The sequence below is a fragment of the Silurus aristotelis genome, assembly GCF_946808225.1.
Source record: "Silurus aristotelis genome assembly, chromosome: 6".
Classification (NCBI taxonomy): Eukaryota; Metazoa; Chordata; class Actinopteri; order Siluriformes; family Siluridae; genus Silurus; species Silurus aristotelis.
This window is the reverse complement of record NC_139579.1, coordinates 1,450,413-1,468,104: the sequence shown is the minus strand read 5'-3', so window position 1 is coordinate 1,468,104 and position 17,692 is coordinate 1,450,413. Positions and strand designations below refer to the sequence as shown.

Genomic DNA, 17,692 nt, shown 5'->3' with positions numbered 1-17,692 from the left:
ATGACGGGTTCCTCTATGAGTCTGGTTCCTCTCTTCCTCATACCTTCTTAGGGAGGTTTTTCCCTCACCACTGGCTCACTCATCAGGTACAAACTGATATAGACTAATTTACTGTATGATGTTAAAATCGATATTTGTAACATATTTATTGAGTCACTTTGGGACATTGTTAGAAGAACACTGAACTACTGCTATTCATTAATAATAAGTCACTCAGTGGATCACTGTCACTCAGACCTTTTCAGCAAATCCTTAATCTTTTAGAATCCTATGGACCTCAACCCTTTGAGATGAAGGTGAACGCTGACTGCACCCCAGACCTCCTCATCAGACTTTACTAACACCCTTGTGGCTGAATGAACTCTCACATCTTCCAAGAAAAATCCAGTGAAACATCTTTCCAGAAGAGTGGAGTTTATTAGAACAGTGAATGGGAACTAAATGTGGAATGGGATGTTCTAAAAAAACAGCACCTTCATCTTACGCTCAGGTGTCCACAAAGTTTTGGGCTGTAAAATGTATGATGTTAAAAACTTTTCCTCATGAATCTACAGAATATGAAGCTTCACGGACAAAATAGAAGCGAAACTTCAACCCCTGAATACTGAACTGAATTCTCTCAGTGTTTTTGGTTCTGCTATAAAAGAACTTGGGGTCATGTTTTAGGACCCTGAAAGTAAATCCTTGTTCAAGATATTGATTATTAACATGGATTAGAAACTGATTAAAAAACGTTGAACAATCAGGTTCTGTTCCAAATCAATTAGATTTACATATGCAGCATTTTGGCAGATGAACTTTTCCAGTGCAGATTAAGGGCCTCGCTCAAGGGCCCACCAGTGGCAGCTTGGTGGTGCTCGGATTTTAACTGGTGACGTTCCGATCCAAAGTACGATGGCTTATCTACTGAGCTACCTTCCGTACATGTTGAGATTATTGCGTGTGAAGAACATTACTTTATCCTGAAGAAACGTTTTCGTAATGGTTCCAGAAATGCTAAAGGTTCATGCTGAACACAGTGATGGTGTGAAAAATCCAGCCACGAGATTAGATTATAGAGAAAACTGAAACACACGACAGGCCAAAAGTAGTAGCACACACTTGTGTAGGACGTCTTCGGATGCTGGAGCATGAAATTTTCCCTTCACTAGAACGAGGGGACCCAAAACCAAAAACCAAAACCCCATGAAGATCTGCTTTATAAAGTGTTGGAAGTGTATGAAAGATCTTAAGCTATAAACCCCATTAAACACCTTTCTGATTAAATATGAAGACTGACATCAGAACCTGACTTCACTAACACCCTTCTCCAGAAATCTCCATGAAATCCAGTGGAACATCTTCTCAGAAGTGAGGAGGATATTATAAGAGCGAAACGGGGATTGAATGTTTTTATGGTCAACTGTCGATAAACTTCGGTTTATTTAGTTTTTGGACTTCGTATTTACTAAAACGTTTCTGGTTCATTTAGAAGAAAATCGAAAAGGTTGCCAAAGATTCATCTTATACAGAGATCTCTTACCTGACATCGCTACCACGAGAATGAAGAGAGCCACCCGTGTGGACCTCATCGCACACACGTCCATCTGAGAGATATAAATAATCTCAGCCTCCTGTTGTGAAATGTTCTCGATGTGTGAGAGCGCAACAGGAACCGAGGAGAGCAAAATGGACAGAGAGGCTGATTATTGCAGTCTATAAGGGTGTGGGATCAAAAAAGGGAGGGTGATTAGTCAAACAAAGGGCTCAGGATGTGGTGAGGAACTTTCAGGATGTGTTTTGAGAATACCTCCAGCATTCCTGAGAGCCTCTGGATCTATATTTTATAAACAAATGCTGAAAATGTGACTGAGCTCATAACAGATACAGAAGAAAACACTTGTGTAATCTGGGCATTGTTTTGGATGATCATGTGAGATGAAGTCATCAACACTTTATGATCTACCTCACAGGGAAGTGGGAGCTCAGTGGGTAAGATGTTGGACTTCTGATCGAAAGGTTGCGAGTTCAAATTCCAACACCACCAAGTTGGAATTATACAAAAACATTTCCTTTACTGCAAATCAGAATCACACAGAATCTCTTCCATTTTATTTGAGAAGCTCCTTTCCTTCCTTGTGTATATGGTGCTTGTGGAGCTTTTGTGGAGATACGTTCAGCTACAGTGGGTTTTTGTCAAGTGGTTTATTTCTATTCACTTCTCACAACATTGTTGTGAGAAGCAGCTTTACAGAATTTTTTCCTGAGAGCAGCCGTGGAGACTGTGACCAGGAAAAACTCCCTTAGATGTTATGAGTAAGAAACCTTGAGAGGAACCAGACTCAAAAGGGGAACCCATTCTGATTTGGGTGACATCAAGAGTGTGATTATAGTCTTTAAACACTACAGAACACTGGAGAGTGAGAACTAACATGAGCACTGGAGTGTGTGATTATGAGTGATGTTCTTTCTACAGTCTTATATAGTCAGCTGACGTTGTGGAACCAGGAGCTACTGAGCAACTCATAAAATAGCTCAACATTTGAGACCATCACAACACCAGCTTCTCCATGCCAGAGCCTTTATACACTCAAAGAAGTCCAATGTCCAAACTCCACATGAATTAAAATAGTGCTATGTAGGTAGTGATGTAGGTTGTGAGAAGGTAAGGAGGGCTCACTGAAGATCTGGTTTACTGATCAGAAGGTCAGGGCCCCACTACTATCAAGCTGCCACTCTTGGGGGCCTTGAGTATGGCCCTTAACATGTTATATTTACATGTTACAGAGGTTCTTGTGGGAAATGTGAAAGAATTTCATGTGCTGTATACCTTCTCTTCCACACACTTCCATCCATCCATGGGGCACAAGTCGTGCAGGAACAGGTTCTCCAATTCGAAAACAGGGAAATTTCATGCTCCAAAGACGGCATATATACGATCGTGAACAGTTTGAATCACAAATCCCTGGAGAAGGAAGTGAGATTTCTGAAAGGGAAATTCTGACCAGGACCCCATTTAGATGTTGTGAAAGAGAGGTAGATGTTAAATGGTCTTTATGGGAAACTTGGTCAATACCTGCTGAATGATTAACCAGGTTTCTTTTGTGGCTCTTAATGTTGACTGATGTGTTCATCAGCAATTAATTATTTTCTGCTCCACTCCCAGAGCAAAGAGAGAAAAATAAACACAGGGCAGAAACCCAACTTTCACAATGTGATGCTTTTAATGGCTTTTAGAAGAAATCACAGGAACGAAAATCAAACCTCCTGAGACTCTGCTCCTCTGCTCCTACGATCTTCAGGTACAGAAACCAGATCATGATGACCACTGAAATGTGAAATTTATTCTGTTCTGAAGCTCTTCATCACTGAACAGAACATCAACTCTTCTTTCTGTAAAGATCTGCAGGTTCACACACGAGGCTCGCAAATCGAAAGGGAAATCTATCCCATAATAACATGTGAAGAAAGAGTTTTGACGTCCTGTAACGCTCATGTTTTTTTTTTACGGATATGTCACGGACGGCGCCAATGCTGACACTAAGCTGTGCTGAAGACTTAATCACTTAACTTGTAGACAAATATTTACACAGAAATTATAATCCACTCCCTCAAACACGCGACGATGGGAGTGACAGGGTTTTCCCTCCCTCTCTTCATCACCACTTCATGAGCGTGAACTCAGATAACTGATGAACGTCATGGTTTCTTTCTTTACGTACAAGAAAACCATATCTGGTCTTCCTTCTCCTCCCCCAAAACAGAGACACAGGAGGGTCTCGGGAGTTTGTGAGTTTCATTGCTGATCATTTCTTGACCAATGATTTGTTCTTCAGATCATCTATAGCTTCATATTGGACCATTCTGACCTCTGTCAGATATTATTTAGAATAGTTATGTTGCTTTCTGACCACTAGGGGGCATCGTCATCACCATCATCATTATTATCATTATTATTATTAGCGTTAATGACGTCATTACAATGTATTAGAAATAATCATGTGATCTAAAAAGCTTGTGAACTGTTTCTCTCGCGTTCGCTTCTCAAAAGTATTGAGACACACGCCATTTTCGACCCATATGTGGTTCTTCCCCAAACTGTACCCATAAATTTGGAGGCACACAATTTAACCAGATGTTTTTCGGACTTTTGAACTAGGAGACCCAAACCTGTTCCAGCAGGATGATGCTCCTGTCTACAAAGCACAGCTCCATGAAGATCTGCTTTACATGTGCTGGAAGTGTGTGGAAGATCTCCTGCTGTAGAGCTTCATCCCTATTGGAACACCTTTTGGGATGAAAGTGAAGTGTGATGGCATCACAGGCCTCCTCACCTTCTCACCTCCATCAGTACCCGACTTCCACAAAATCTAGTGGAACATCTTCCCAGAAGAGTGGAGTTTATTAGAAGAGCAAATGGGGATTAAATGTGAAGTGGAACATTTTGTGTAACACACACACACACACACACACACACACACACACACACACACACACACACACACACACACACACACACACACACACAAACTAATCAGCCACATCATCAAAACCTCATGGTAAATATGACGTAGCTCCTCCTTGTGCCTCCTAAACAGCTCTGGATTGTTTCTGTTAATCTCTGAAGGTGTGTGTGATACCTGACACCAAGACCTTAGCAGCAGATCCTTTTATGTTTCCATGAGTTGTGAGGTGGAGCCTCCATCCACAATCAAACTTGTTTGTCCAGCACGTCCCTCAGACACACCATCAGATCCAGATGTAGGACATTCACTCTCGAGTCGACACGCTGAGCTGTTTGTCGTGTTCCTCAGAGGGTTCCTGAGCACGGTGTTGTGGTGTGAGTGTGCAGGAAGCCGTTTCCACATAGGGGTGGGACTGAAGGTGCCATGTTTAGAAAAACATCACCACCATCCAACGTGTTTGTCTGAAAAAAGGGAATCTTCTCCTCCTTAACTTCTAATGATTCAGAAGAGAGAATGATGGAATTAAAGTCCATTCTGGAGGAGTTGATGGTCATAGTCGCATATTACTGATATTAATTTCTATTTTTATCCATTGATGTTTACATCTTAATTTTTTTTATCCATTTCTAATTTGTACTTTTTATGAATTTAATTATTTTATTTTGGTTTGGTTTATTTTTTTATACAGTATAATACACACACACACACACACACACACACACACACACACACACACACACACAGTGGAATGTTAAATTGAAATATTTATTTTTCCATAAGAAAAAAGTAATAAATACCACTGTTAATAAAAGGACATTTTTGGCAACATCACTAACATTTCACTTCCTGGTGTTACACAACACACACACACACACACACACACACACACACACACACACACACACACACATTTTTATATACATTTTATAACCGTGTGTAATAAACTGTAGCGTTGTGGAAGCCACTGGTGAAAAAATGTAAAACACTCCCCGAATAACAACCCCCCCCCCCCCCCCCATAACTGGTACAGAGGTAAAGTGCAGTCCAACATTCACCAAACTCTTACATCCAAAATAAACGTAAACATCTGACACCAGACGCAGACAAGCTCAGGGACGAAGTCGTCTCCTGACCATCTGATTATCCTGAATACAGCATACAGACTGTACACACACTCCACACACTCCACACACTCCTCACTTCCTCATTCATTATCAGCTGATACACTCAGGATCCAGCCACAGGATTTCTACAGCAGTCTGAGACGTGAGACGCTGCGCTGAGGACCAGGAGAAGAAGATAGTTACAAGAATTAAACAGCAGAGGGCAGACTAGTGCAGGAAACTCATCAGTGTGTAATCAGATTCATCATCATCATCATCATAATAACAATAATATTTTTTACTTTTGCTTTAATGTTTTCTAGTTAATACTTTTTATTCATTTTAATTGTAATAATTTTTTACTTTTTAAATCAATTTTATGTTTTTTTGTTTGTTTTTACTTCGTTTCCCTTCAATACTTAAATATTTGTACTTTTTACGTGTTCAAGGTTTAAATTCGTACTTTTTATTAATTTAGTTTATTAAAAAAGTTTTATTTATGCACTTTTTAAAAATCCATTTAATGTTTTATCTGTTAACGTTCCTCTCATCACGTACGCTAATTCCCTCACCAGCCATTCATAAACATCTGGAGTTCTCCATCTCAGAACTTGCACTGGAGACTCGTTCCATAAACCCATCACACCACGTCCATACTGTTCCATAACAACACGTTTAACTTGAGGTCCGTCAACACAGTGGAACACAGGAGAACTTCTTATAAAGTATTGAAGCTTCAGCGAGAGCATTAATAACTGATCTGTCTGCTCACTGGAGCTGATATCAGAGCATCAACCCACACCTTCTGACCAATCAGATTAGAGAAATCAACAGCAGTGTGATGATGAAATCAGCCCATGTCATGTACAAAGATCTGACCTGTGTAAACAAGGTTTCCAGGTTCTTCTCATTTCCTCATATAACCCTGGCGTCCCCGTGTCCCCTCACACGTGTCCCTGTGCTGTAAAAGCTCTCAGCCTGTCTGGCCATTCTCCTGCTGAACATCTCCGACTTGCCCGAGTCCGTCTCCGTAACCGTACCCTGAGCCACCAGACCATCAGGAACATCCGAAACCATCATCGGCTCCTGGTTCTGTCCCAGCTTGGGATGAAAGCAGCAGTAGTAGATCATCTTAACCATCAGACCGATCAGATAAGAAAGCAGGATGAGGATGAGGAGAATAAGAGAATAAGATTGGCTCCTTTCAGGATCTCTGAAGAACCACCATGTGAGCACCAGGATCGCGCTGTCTGTTATAATAAACCCGTGGTAGATGATGCTCCTGTCTCGGGTTCGACCTTCTACGATGTTAAACCAGCTGAAGTACCAGATGAGGCCTATGGTGGCGCGGTAGAGCCACTCTCCAGCTTTACTGTCCATGAATTTGGTGTCCTGCAGGAAGGCCCAGAGCACGAACACGAGCCAGAGCAACAGGAAGTGAACAAAAACCAAATAGAACATGACGGAGGTGAAGAGGGACACACACACGACGCGTGGGCCAATCAGAAACAGGTTCCACAGGAAGTAGACGCCGGAGGACTGCCACGACTGTTTACTTTTCTCAGGGAGGAAGAAACGCAGTGAGCGGTGATAGTCCACCACGGCCCACGCTACCGAGACCACCGAGGCTGTGATGCTCACATCTGCAGGAGGAGAAACATCAGGGCTTTTAATGTCTCCAACACACACACACACACACACACACACATATATATATACACTCACACATATAGTATATATAAATATACATACACTCTCTCCTATCTTTTTGTCTGTTTTTTTTTTCTCTCTCTCTCTCTCTCTCTCTCTCTCTCTCTCTCTCTCTCTCTCTGGGTTAAAGTGCTGATACTGGAAACTCCTTCAATCAACATCGCCATGGCAACAAAGATGAGAAACATGAGAACACAGTGCTGATGTTTTCTGGCCAATCAGAGTGGAGAATCTAAGAGTATCTCCTCAGCATGGACTCTACACTTCTACTCTGGGTCACATCACTTCCTCTAAACCCCCTGAATGCAGCCATTCACTCAGGAAGTCGCTCACGTGGGCGTTTAAACAGGAAGTAGTTGCTCACACTGGATGATTGTGGCGTGATTGTTGTGGATGAGGATGTAGATCATGAGCGAGAGCTGTGGCGAGCTCTCGCAGAAGGTCTCGATCAGCCGCAGCAGGCTGAGGTCGTGGGTCAGGTAGGCGGCGTACTCCGAGCCTGGTTCTCCTCGCCACCACACGCAGAAACCCTGCCAGATTGCCGAGACGTGCCTGAGGAGACGAACAGCAGAAGATCAGCACAAAAATACATTCCTACTTCTGAGGAACAGCTACAGGCAAACATGATGTTCATCAAATGGCCTTCACCAAAAGTTCACAAACACCTGACCGTCCCATTCCATATATAGGCTCCATTCCCTCTTAGAATAACCTCCACTCTTCTGGGAAGATGTTTTTCAAGATTTTGTGGAGATCTGTCAGCATTCAGACACAAGATATGTTAGTAAAGTCAGATACTGATGAAGATGAGATGAGGAGGGTTGAGGGAGATCTTCCACACACATCCAACCAATGTAAAGCAGATCTTAATGGAGCTGACTTGAAAAAGTCAGAAAAAAAGATTTATCACATCATGCTGGTGCAGGTCCTATACAATTTTTTGTAGAACGACGTGAGAACGGTTTGGAGAAGAAGCACATCGGGGTTTAAAGTCGAGTTTCCCAATACTTTTTGGTTTCTGGTTACGAAAAACAATATGTTGAAAGTGCAACCACACAGTTGAAGGTACACAATTGAGTTTGTTGGAGCTCAAGCTCCACTTGCGTCTGACCTCATGAATACTTTGGACCTTTAAAGAGAAGATGCTGACCCCATGAGCCATCCAGAGATGTTCCAGCTCCACTTGGATCCACTTTGAGGAACCTCTTAATTAATACTCAAATAACCTTCTACATCTTCTGTTCCTCCAGCATTAAATATGTAAAAGTTCTGGCATGGAGAAGATGGTGTTTTGGTGTTGGATCTATAATGATCTCAGCTGTTGAGGGAATTTGAGTTACTCAGGAGCTCCAACTGACTGCAGAAGAATGTAGAAGGTCATTACTCAGAATCACACACACTATTGCTCATGGCGGTTCCCTCTTTACTCTGAAGAGTGTGTAATGTGTTTATGATTTATAATCACGCTCTTGGTGTCTCTTCAAATCTGGTTCCTCTTAAGGTTTCTTAGCCCAGGCGTGTTCATCAGGAATAAATACACACAAATATATCAAATTATTTTTGTGAAAGTGCTCTAGAAATAAACTTCTAGGGGGGGGTTCCTCTGCAGTTCTCCCCCTGGTTTCCTCCCTCACACCAAAAACAAAGTCTGATTGGCCCATTTCTATATAGAGTGTAAATGAATGTGTTAGTAGGCCAAGATGTTCCTACAAATATATGGAGCATCACCTCATGTAGGAGAAGAGATAAAGATACTGATAGGCACTGGATTTGGAGATCATGTCATAACGTATCTTCAGGTTGTAATGTTCACCAACTTTAGAAAAGTCCCTACATTTCCAGAAGAGTGAAAGAGAAAGCTCTTCCAGACTCCTCAGTCTGAGACACTGAGTGTGAGGTTTACACCTGGAACATCTCCAGTAGATTTTAACACCTCAAGCACCAAACACGTACCTCATCCAGATGTGCTGCGCGCGAGCTCGTGCGTTATTTACAGTACCTGAAGAAGAAGCCGAGCTGAAGCACGTGGAGGAAGCAGGTGAGCCTCAAACACCTCGTACTGCCGAACAGGATCATGTGCTTGTGCGTTGTCTGGAAGGTTTGAAGCTGCAGGTCGTATTTCAGCCAGAACCAGCTGAACATCTGGACTATGAGGGAGGAAAGGAGCATAAAGCCGATCAGCAAGCCGAACCAGAAGATCTCCCCACGGCGGAAAAACTCCTGAGCCAGCCACAGGTCCGAGCCCACGTCAAACACATACGTACACACACCGATCACCGTGAACACGAAGTCCAGCCAGGAATAACCGGGGAACATCGAGGTGTCCATGACCGAGTTCAGGAAGGTCCTTCAGCGCTAATCTCTTCACTTCATTCTTCTTCAGGACTCTTCAGTCGCCTCGGAACGAAGCTGAACAAAAGTTCTCGAAGTTGCTGCAGGTTGTAGCATAACTGAGACCCCGGTGATGGAACAAGTCTCGGGTTTTGGACTTTTTTTTTTCCGCCGAACAGACCCTCAACAATCACTAGGAAGTGACCGATACACAGACCACGCCCACCTCATGAATAAAGAACCACGCCCATGTCCTAATTTAGCATGTCCTTCTCTTTTTTTTCCTTCTCTTTCCTTATTTGAGTTCAAACCTAAAACTCACATCACATTTCATCTTCATTCCTGAACATGTCAATAAAAACATCTAGAAATAAATAAATAAATAAATAAATAAATAAATAAATAAATAAATAAATAAATAAATGTTCATTTTGAAGATTAGTGATCGGATCTGATGAATAATTGAAGATCAGTGATTGGATCTGATGAATAATTGAGGATCAGTGATTGGATCTGATGAATAATTGAGGATCAGTGATTGGATCTGATGAATAATTGAGGATCAGTGATTGGATCTGATGAATAATTGAGGATCAGTGATTGGATCTGATGAATAATTGAGGATCAGTGATTGGATCTAATGAATCATTTGAAGATCAGTGATCGGATCTGATTATTCATTGAAGATCAGTGATTGGATCTGATGATTCATGTTTGTCTATGAATGATTAGTAATCAGTGATTGGATTTTAGGAATCATTGGTGATTAATGATCATTTTTTTTTCCCTTATTTTGAATTTGAGACCAAAATTTACACGAATCGCAATACATTTTGTCCCAATTTCTAAAAAAGTAAATAAAAACAATAAAAAAATTAAAACCCAATTTTTTTAAATGTTATTTTGTGAGATTTTTTGAATTATTAATCAGTGAATATATTGAATCAATTATTGCGGATCATTTGTTAATGATTGTGAACAATGAGTGGATTTAATAAAACTGTGGGGATCAGTGATTGAATCTGATGAATTATTGGTGATTGGTGTTTGGATTTTATGAAAGATTGGTAATCAGTTATTTAATTAGTGGTCAATATAAGATTTGATTATTTATTGGTGATCAGTGATTGGATTTTTTTAATGCTTGTGGATCAATAATAGAATTTAATGAATAATGTTTGTTTTGATGAAAAAGTGATCAGTGTTCGGATTTTATGAATAATTAATTATGATCAGTGACTGTTTTTTTGTAATATTTTTTTTTGTAATTAATAATTAATGATTTATTTTGGTTAATTGGACAATAGTATTCAGTGACTGGGTTTTACATCCAGTTATTAGTTGTTAGTCTTCTCTTCTATCTTCTCCTTATTCTGCTTTACACGGGGTTATTAGACGTTTCTGAGAGGCGTCATGATTGTAGAAAAGATCTTTATTGCAGTACTGTAGTTTGACCAACAGGTGGCAGAATTGTAACGTGTGAGCGCAGGGATTTCATGGCAAAATGATTGTTCCCGCGCGTGTCCCAGTACTTTTGACCTCAGATAAACGAGGAGGTGTCCCAATACTTTTGACCTTTAGCTGTACGTGTGTGTGGGTTTGCATGTTTATTAGGCGTGACTTGATGAACTCTCGCGAGAACTCGAGAGGGTCGGGTTGCGCAGCGCAGGGCCTCCGGTACGCAGCGCTGTTTGCGTACAAAAAAAAAAAAAAAAAAAACCAGCCAGAAGGCGACAGAGCGAGGAGGTGCCGTGAGTTGGAATGTCGGCGTGAAGAGACTCGGATTATACCGCGGCGGATTTCAGGAACACGTCTGGAAATAAGACTTAATTCTAATAATCATCCGAAAAATAATAATAATAATGGGTGAGTCGGAGCGCGAGTTCACACTCAAACCAGGGAAAGCGGATGTTTTTGTTAATGTTATTATTATTTATATAATAATTATAATAAATAAAAATCCAGCTGTTTGCAGTTTGCGGGTTTCCATTGCGGCCGCTTTATTCGCTTTATTGTGTTTCTGTTCACACCTGCAACATTGTATAAGTTTGTATCTTTTCTAAAAGGTTTGAACTGCACCGGTTGGAGTCGCTCAGGAAGTCACATATACTCCTTCAACCAACCCTCCATTTATTTGCATGTTTTTTTGTTTGCGTTCACACCAATTTGGTGTAAAATTCTCTTTGTTTTTTAATTCGGATCATTTTTTTTTCTTTCTCATTTGCATGCTATTTCAGGTTTGCGACACTTCCTAACCCCGAGGATGGCATGTGTCCTAACCTGTTAACCCAGATTGACAATCACACGCGCTCCCTCACACACACGATTCAGAGGCGTGTTAAAGCTGCAATACGCAACATTTTTTATTACGTGTTAATACAAATAACCCGGAAAAACTGTTGTGCAATGATCAGGTATGCTGTTCTTATAGAAACAAGGGCGAACAGAAGTTAGGGAACGTGCTCTCAGGGCCGGATGTTTGTTTGCGTTCGAATTCGAGTCTTATCGATCATGGTGTAGCCACGCCCCCCCCAGAATGAACCGTTCAAAGGAGAATTTCTCAGCGTTGTATCATTTACGTTATGTTTACAAGTTGTATTAAAGGTGCAACAAGCAATATTTTTACACATATGATAAAATAAAAAATTATACAAATCTAATAGAGTACTGAGGGGGCGGAGCTTCACCAAAATTCAAATTGTTAGAAATCCAATTTATATTTTATGCATCTTTAAATATTGTTTTCCAAATATTGAGTGGTGGGAATAATGCCACGTAATTGTGTGTGTGTGTGTGTGCGTGTGTGCGCGCGCGCGTGTGTGTGTGTTGGTTTACTAGAGTTGGTTAAAACATCATTCTATCCTTTTGTGTGTTTTTTCTTCTCTATAAAGACGCTCCAGGAAGTGCTGATGGTCTCGCACTCGTTCTTTCTGGTTGTGTATGAAACCAAAAAGTGAAACCTGGTAGTGTGTGAAACGCAGAACATCTTACAGTGATAACGTGTTCAGTTTTACGCATGAGTATGTGTGCAGTGTGTATTAGAGTTATTGGTGTGTGTGTGTGTGTGTGTGTGTGTGTAGTATGTATAGTATGTGTGGTATTCAGACTGTTTGCTCAGAAGCTTGGAGCCAGTTCTGTCATGACGTGAGAAAGCCAGAGAGATAGAACAATGCTGTGGGTGTGTGTGGTCAGATGAAGATGAAGATGCAGCTGCAGGCTTGTGATGGTTTACTGACCTCTCGGCAGACGGGGGTGGGGTGGGCGTGGGGGGGTCTGTCTCTGTTTAAACGAGACCTGGACTCTGTAATTGCCACCCCGACTCTGACCTTTCGGCGTGACGAGTTTGGCTCTTCATGATGGGTTTTATGGTGCAGCCTGAACACGCCTTAGTTCCTGCTCGGTTGTTAATATTAAAGGTAGGCTGAAGGTCTCTCAGGCACTTACCACAGACCACAAACATCTAGTGAGGACTAGGGGACATTTTGACTTTGAGCTTCCAGATTTTTTTTTTGTGACAGTTCAGGAGAACAAAAGGCTGGAGCTTTAAATCATCTAGGTTTGACTCTTTGGTTAGAACATCTGGCTTGGGTTGTATTGAAGGTGAGATGTGATGATTTGCTGCAGCTTGAATCCGAGTTGTCAGAATCAGGAGTTTAGCACCAGGCTAATGTTACCACAGAGCGATAAACTGCCAGCTCGTCTAAACAAGTCCCACGTCTGACCTTGAGCCAGATGTTCCTACAGGCATTTGGATGTAATTTGCATCATGATAATGAGAGACTTTTCCTCACAAAGCTTCACGAACATCGTCTTCTCTCAGTAATTCGTCCATCCCGTGTAATCGGATCGTTTTTCCCACAAGCGCTGATTTGATTCTGTATGCAGTTTCAGTGCGTCACGTGACCACAAAGCAACTTGAGTACTTGATTAACTTTGTTTCTACAATGAAATCAGTGTCGGACGGCGTCACGGTGAAATTGTTCCCTCGCTGTGAAAGTCCCGTACCCTCGTGTGTACATTCCCTAGATTCTCAAAAGTATTGGGACACCTGACTTTTCCACCCACATGTTCTTCTCGCTGAAACTGTTGGAGGCACACAATTGTGTAGGACGTCTTTGTAGCTTGACATTTTTTCCCTCTTGAACTACGGAACCCAAACCGGTTCCAGCATTACAATGCCCCTGAAGCCAACACCATGAAGATCTGCTTTTTATGGGTTGAAAGTCTGTGGAAGATCTCCAGCAAAACATCAGACCTCAACCTTATTGAATTCACTCTTTTGGGATAACCGTGAATGCTGACTGCACCCAAGCTGACTGCCTCCTTACATCAGCTATATCTTCTGAATGAGCACAAAGTCTTGTGAAACATCTTCCCAGAAGAGTGGAGGTTATTATAAATGGAATATGGACTAAATGTGGAATGAGATGTTCAGACTTTGGTCTCTAAAGTGTATTGTGTATGGTGTGTGTAAGGATCTGAAACCCACACTGTTTCCTCTACACCCTGATAAAAGCTGATGCTCCTGAGGAAGTCACAGTGACGTGAGATGGTTCACGTTCCTGCTACACACCTCTCGGGGCATTCGAGTTGAAACGTGATTTAATATAGCTTGAGTGATGTGAGTGAAGGGGCTGAGGGGCAGGTTGGCCTCCACACCAGTCGGATCAGCGCCAGGCTCTTATCCACTCAGGAACTGAGAGTTTTTATCGACCGGAATTGTTTCCGCCTCGCGATCAAACGAGTCAAACTACTTCCATGGAACAACAGCAGAGTTTATCCATCGCTTCTGCAATCCACGCTTCTGCTTTCTCACCCGATTTAGTGGACCTCGTATGCCTGGACACGGAGACATAAAGACGGTATGTCTAGCGGCGGAAGTGAGGCAGTGCTGTTTACTGCAATGGTTAAGTTCACGTTATCTTCATGAACTTTGATCGTGAACCTCAGCGTCTGTCAGCTGATGGTGTGGCAGCATGTGCTGTTTGGTTAATAAAGAAATGATCATGTAGGTGTGCTGATTCTGAAGGCACCAGAAAATATTTCACAATATAACTGAATCCAACTCTTGATGCGTGTTTAAAGATACCACTGACTCTGATACCATTTTGAATCTTGAGGCAGTGATTCAATATTCAACAAGAAAACTCTGATTTGATTCGATTCAATTTCAATTCTTAAGGCAGTGAGTCAGTATTTGATTGTACCACGGACTCTGAGGACATTTTGATTCTTGTGGCAGCGATTCAGTATTCAGTTACTGCTGACTCGATTACCATTTTGATTCTTAAGGCAGCGAGACGGTATTTGGCGATACCATCGACTCCAAGACTATTTTGATTTTTGATTCTTTTAAACTCTGAAACCATTTTGATTCCTGATTCTTAGATTTTTTATTTTTTTTATTTTTTTTTAGTAATTGATGATTCTTCTGACTTTGATACCATTTTGATTCTTGAGGTAGTGAGTCAGTATTCCACATGACCACTGACTCTGATATGGTACAATTCAAGTTCTCCATTTCACACCACCACTAAACCTGATATGCTGTAATTCTTGAGGCATTGAATCAATATTTGACATTAATGACACTGATACCGTTTGATTTGATTCCTGAGGCAGTGAGTCAGTATTTGGTTATATTAACATGATTTGACTCTTCTGTACATGCTGTGACTCGCGCTGTGTGTTCTGCTGTAAACCAGAAGTTCTGAACCCTCTGTGTTCCTCGAGTAAACGTCATGTCTCTGCTGAAGGGGAAGTGATGAAGAGGAGGAAGAGATGAAGAGAAGGAAGTGCTTTTGTCTCTCAGGACTGTCCTGGGTATGTGCTGTCCCAGTGTCTCACTGAAGTGTGTTCTGTGCCAGAGGAGTTTCATAGCAGGATTCCAAGCTGAGGGTCATGGGAAAGGGCTTCGTTTTAAAATATCATCCAGCAGCGTGTCAGAGAGAGAGAAAGAAAGAGAGAACGAGAAAGAGAGGGAAAGAATTTGTCCTCAGGAACCTCCTCCTTGTTTAATTCTTCATGTTGTAACATCTCTTGATGGATTTATTTATTACTCTAACAATGTTGATTCGTTTATTCAGTTTCAGTAACTGTATGAGTCACTTCTGTCCATCAGTCTCTCTCTCCGTCTCTCATCTTCCCACACTCGTTCACTCCTCACCCTGTTTATCTCCGTCCTTCTTTCTCACACTTTCTTTATGCACAAATCGTTTCTCTTCCTGCCTCCATCTCTCTCTCTCTCTCTCTCTCTCTTTTTTTCTCTCTCTCTTTTTCTCTCTCTCTCTCTCCATATTTTTCATGTTTTGTTTACTTTTTTTCATGTCTTGAAGTCTCTCAACTTCTTTTTATCTGTATGTCTTCATTCCTTTTGCTCTCTTTTTATCTCTGTTTCTATCTGTGTCTCTCTACCTGTCTTTCCACTGTATGTATCGCTCTGTTTTTTCTGTGTATCTGTCTTTCATTGTGTCTCTTTGTCCCTTTCTGTCTCTTGCTGTGCCTCTCTGTCTTGTCTCCCTCTATCTGCCTTTCATTGTGCCTCTGCCTTTCTGTCTCTGTTTCTCATATTTCTCTCTCTCTCTCGCACTCTCGCTCGCTCTCTCTCTCGTTCTCTCATGTAAATAGTGTGCAATAGTTGTTCAGTCATTGTGTAGTGTGTGTGTGTATACACACACACACACACACACACACACATATGCACATACACTTCTCATGCAGTCTCACGTTGCCTTTCACTGTTTATTTTCTCTGCCCATGAGGAAAACGTGTGTGTGTGTGTGTGTGTGTGTGTGTGTGTGTGTGTGTGTGTGTTGAGAAGTGGATTATATTTGTACACACTGTTGTTCCCTTTCTACAGAGTTTACTGTGTAGACTGTAGGGGAAACAGCAGGTTCACACCTCATTCACATGCAAACACATCACTTCCTGTGTGTGTGTGTGTGTGTGTGTGTGTGTGTGTGTGTGTGTGTGTGTGTGTGTGTGTGTGTGTGTGTGTGTGTGTGTGTGTGGGACCGAGTTCATATTCTGTTTTACAAACACCTGTCCTACAGAGGAACTTTCAGGCCGATAGCATCGACAGGAAGTGGTGCAGCATCTGCACATTTTTCCCTTCCATGTGCTTCATTAGGGCGTCTCTCTGTCTCGCTAATTGTCTCTCTCTCTCTCACTGTCTCTTACTGTCTTTTGTTGTCTCATGGTCTCTCAGACTGCATGTGATTCAGCTTCAAAGATGCTAATGTTCTATCTTTTTTCTCTTTAATTCTGTCCATCTCTGGAAGAGAAAAGGTGTGTAGCTCAAAGAAGGTGATTCTGTTCACGAGAGTCTTAAAGACACTTTCTGTCTGTGCTGAGTGTTGGTGTGTGGTCGAATTCTCCATTCTGATTGGTCAGAAGTGTCTCTCTCTCTCACTCTGTCTGGTTGTATGTGTATCTCTTTTTCCCTGCCTCTTACTTTCTGTCTGGTTCTATGTGTCTCTCTTTCTTAGTTTGTCTCTTTCACTCTGCATCTCTTCTTGTTGCTCTGTGCCTTTCCTTTTCACTTTCCTTTATCTATCTATCTATCTATCTATCTATCTATCTATCTATCTATCTATCTATCTATCTATCTATCTATCTATCTATCTATCTATCATGTTTCTTTCTCTGCATCTCCCTTTATCTCAGTCTCATTGTCTAACTTTTTCTCCGTCCCTTTTCTCGGTTTGTCTCTTTCTCTCTCTGTGTGTCTCTTCGTGTCTTGATCTCTTTGCATTTGTGTCTCTCTCTGTCTCTGTCGTGCAGCTGAAACTCAATCCACAGGAATTACTACAGTGTGTAACAAGTCTCAGAATCATGAGCTGTATTCTTTATTCTCCAGAGAGAGCGAGAGAGAAAAGTGATGGAGAGGGGGATGAATGTTTTCGCTATAATGCGTCTCATAGCAAGAAAATCCCATGTATGTAACGTACATTTATCACTTTTATACAAATGAGCAGTGATGGGGTTAGGGGCCTTTCTCAGGGGCCCAGGAAGGGGCATTTTAGTGTGCCTGGGATTTGAACTAATGACCTTCAAATCCAAAGTCCAATGCTTTAATCACTAAGCTGCCACCTCTCTACATAT

At 41.6% G+C, this 17,692-nt stretch overlaps 2 protein-coding genes across 2 annotated transcripts in view; both read right to left on the bottom strand.

Annotated features, from left to right (window-relative positions):
- Positions 1-1,688, bottom strand: part of LOC310728104 (uncharacterized protein) — a 5,493-nt gene extending 3,805 nt beyond the window's left edge. Inside the window, exon 1 of the mRNA XM_083545255.1 lies at positions 1,523-1,688. Coding sequence (XP_083401381.1) covers positions 1,523-1,586 — 64 coding nt within the window. The 5' untranslated portion in view covers positions 1,587-1,688. The remainder of the gene's footprint in view (positions 1-1,522) is intronic.
- A 3,589-nt stretch (positions 1,689-5,277) lies between these two features.
- On the bottom strand, positions 5,278-9,878 carry LOC310728099 (XK-related protein 8-like). The gene is made up of 4 exons (XM_083545249.1): positions 9,258-9,878; positions 7,623-7,810; positions 6,428-7,191; positions 5,278-5,724 (listed from the first exon to the last, which is right to left on the bottom strand). The coding sequence occupies exons 1-3, from the start codon at positions 9,584-9,586 to the stop codon at positions 6,464-6,466; spliced, it is 1,245 nt and encodes a 414-aa protein (XP_083401375.1). The 5' UTR covers positions 9,587-9,878; the 3' UTR covers positions 5,278-5,724; positions 6,428-6,463.
- Positions 9,879-17,692: the final 7,814 nt, after the last annotated feature.

Bases quoted from the DNA above. Each gene is read 5' to 3' on its own strand.
- LOC310728099 (XM_083545249.1), bottom strand. From the start codon at position 9,586: ATGGACACCTCGATGTTCCCCGGTTATTCCTGGCTGGACTTCGTGTTC. The intron at 7,811-9,257 runs GTACTGTAAATA...TCGTCTCCTCAG, and splicing joins CAGCTCGGCTTCTTCTTCAG to GCACGTCTCGGCAATCTGGC. The intron at 7,192-7,622 runs GTGAGCAACTAC...CTCCTCCTGCAG, and splicing joins TCACGCCACAATCATCCAGT to ATGTGAGCATCACAGCCTCG.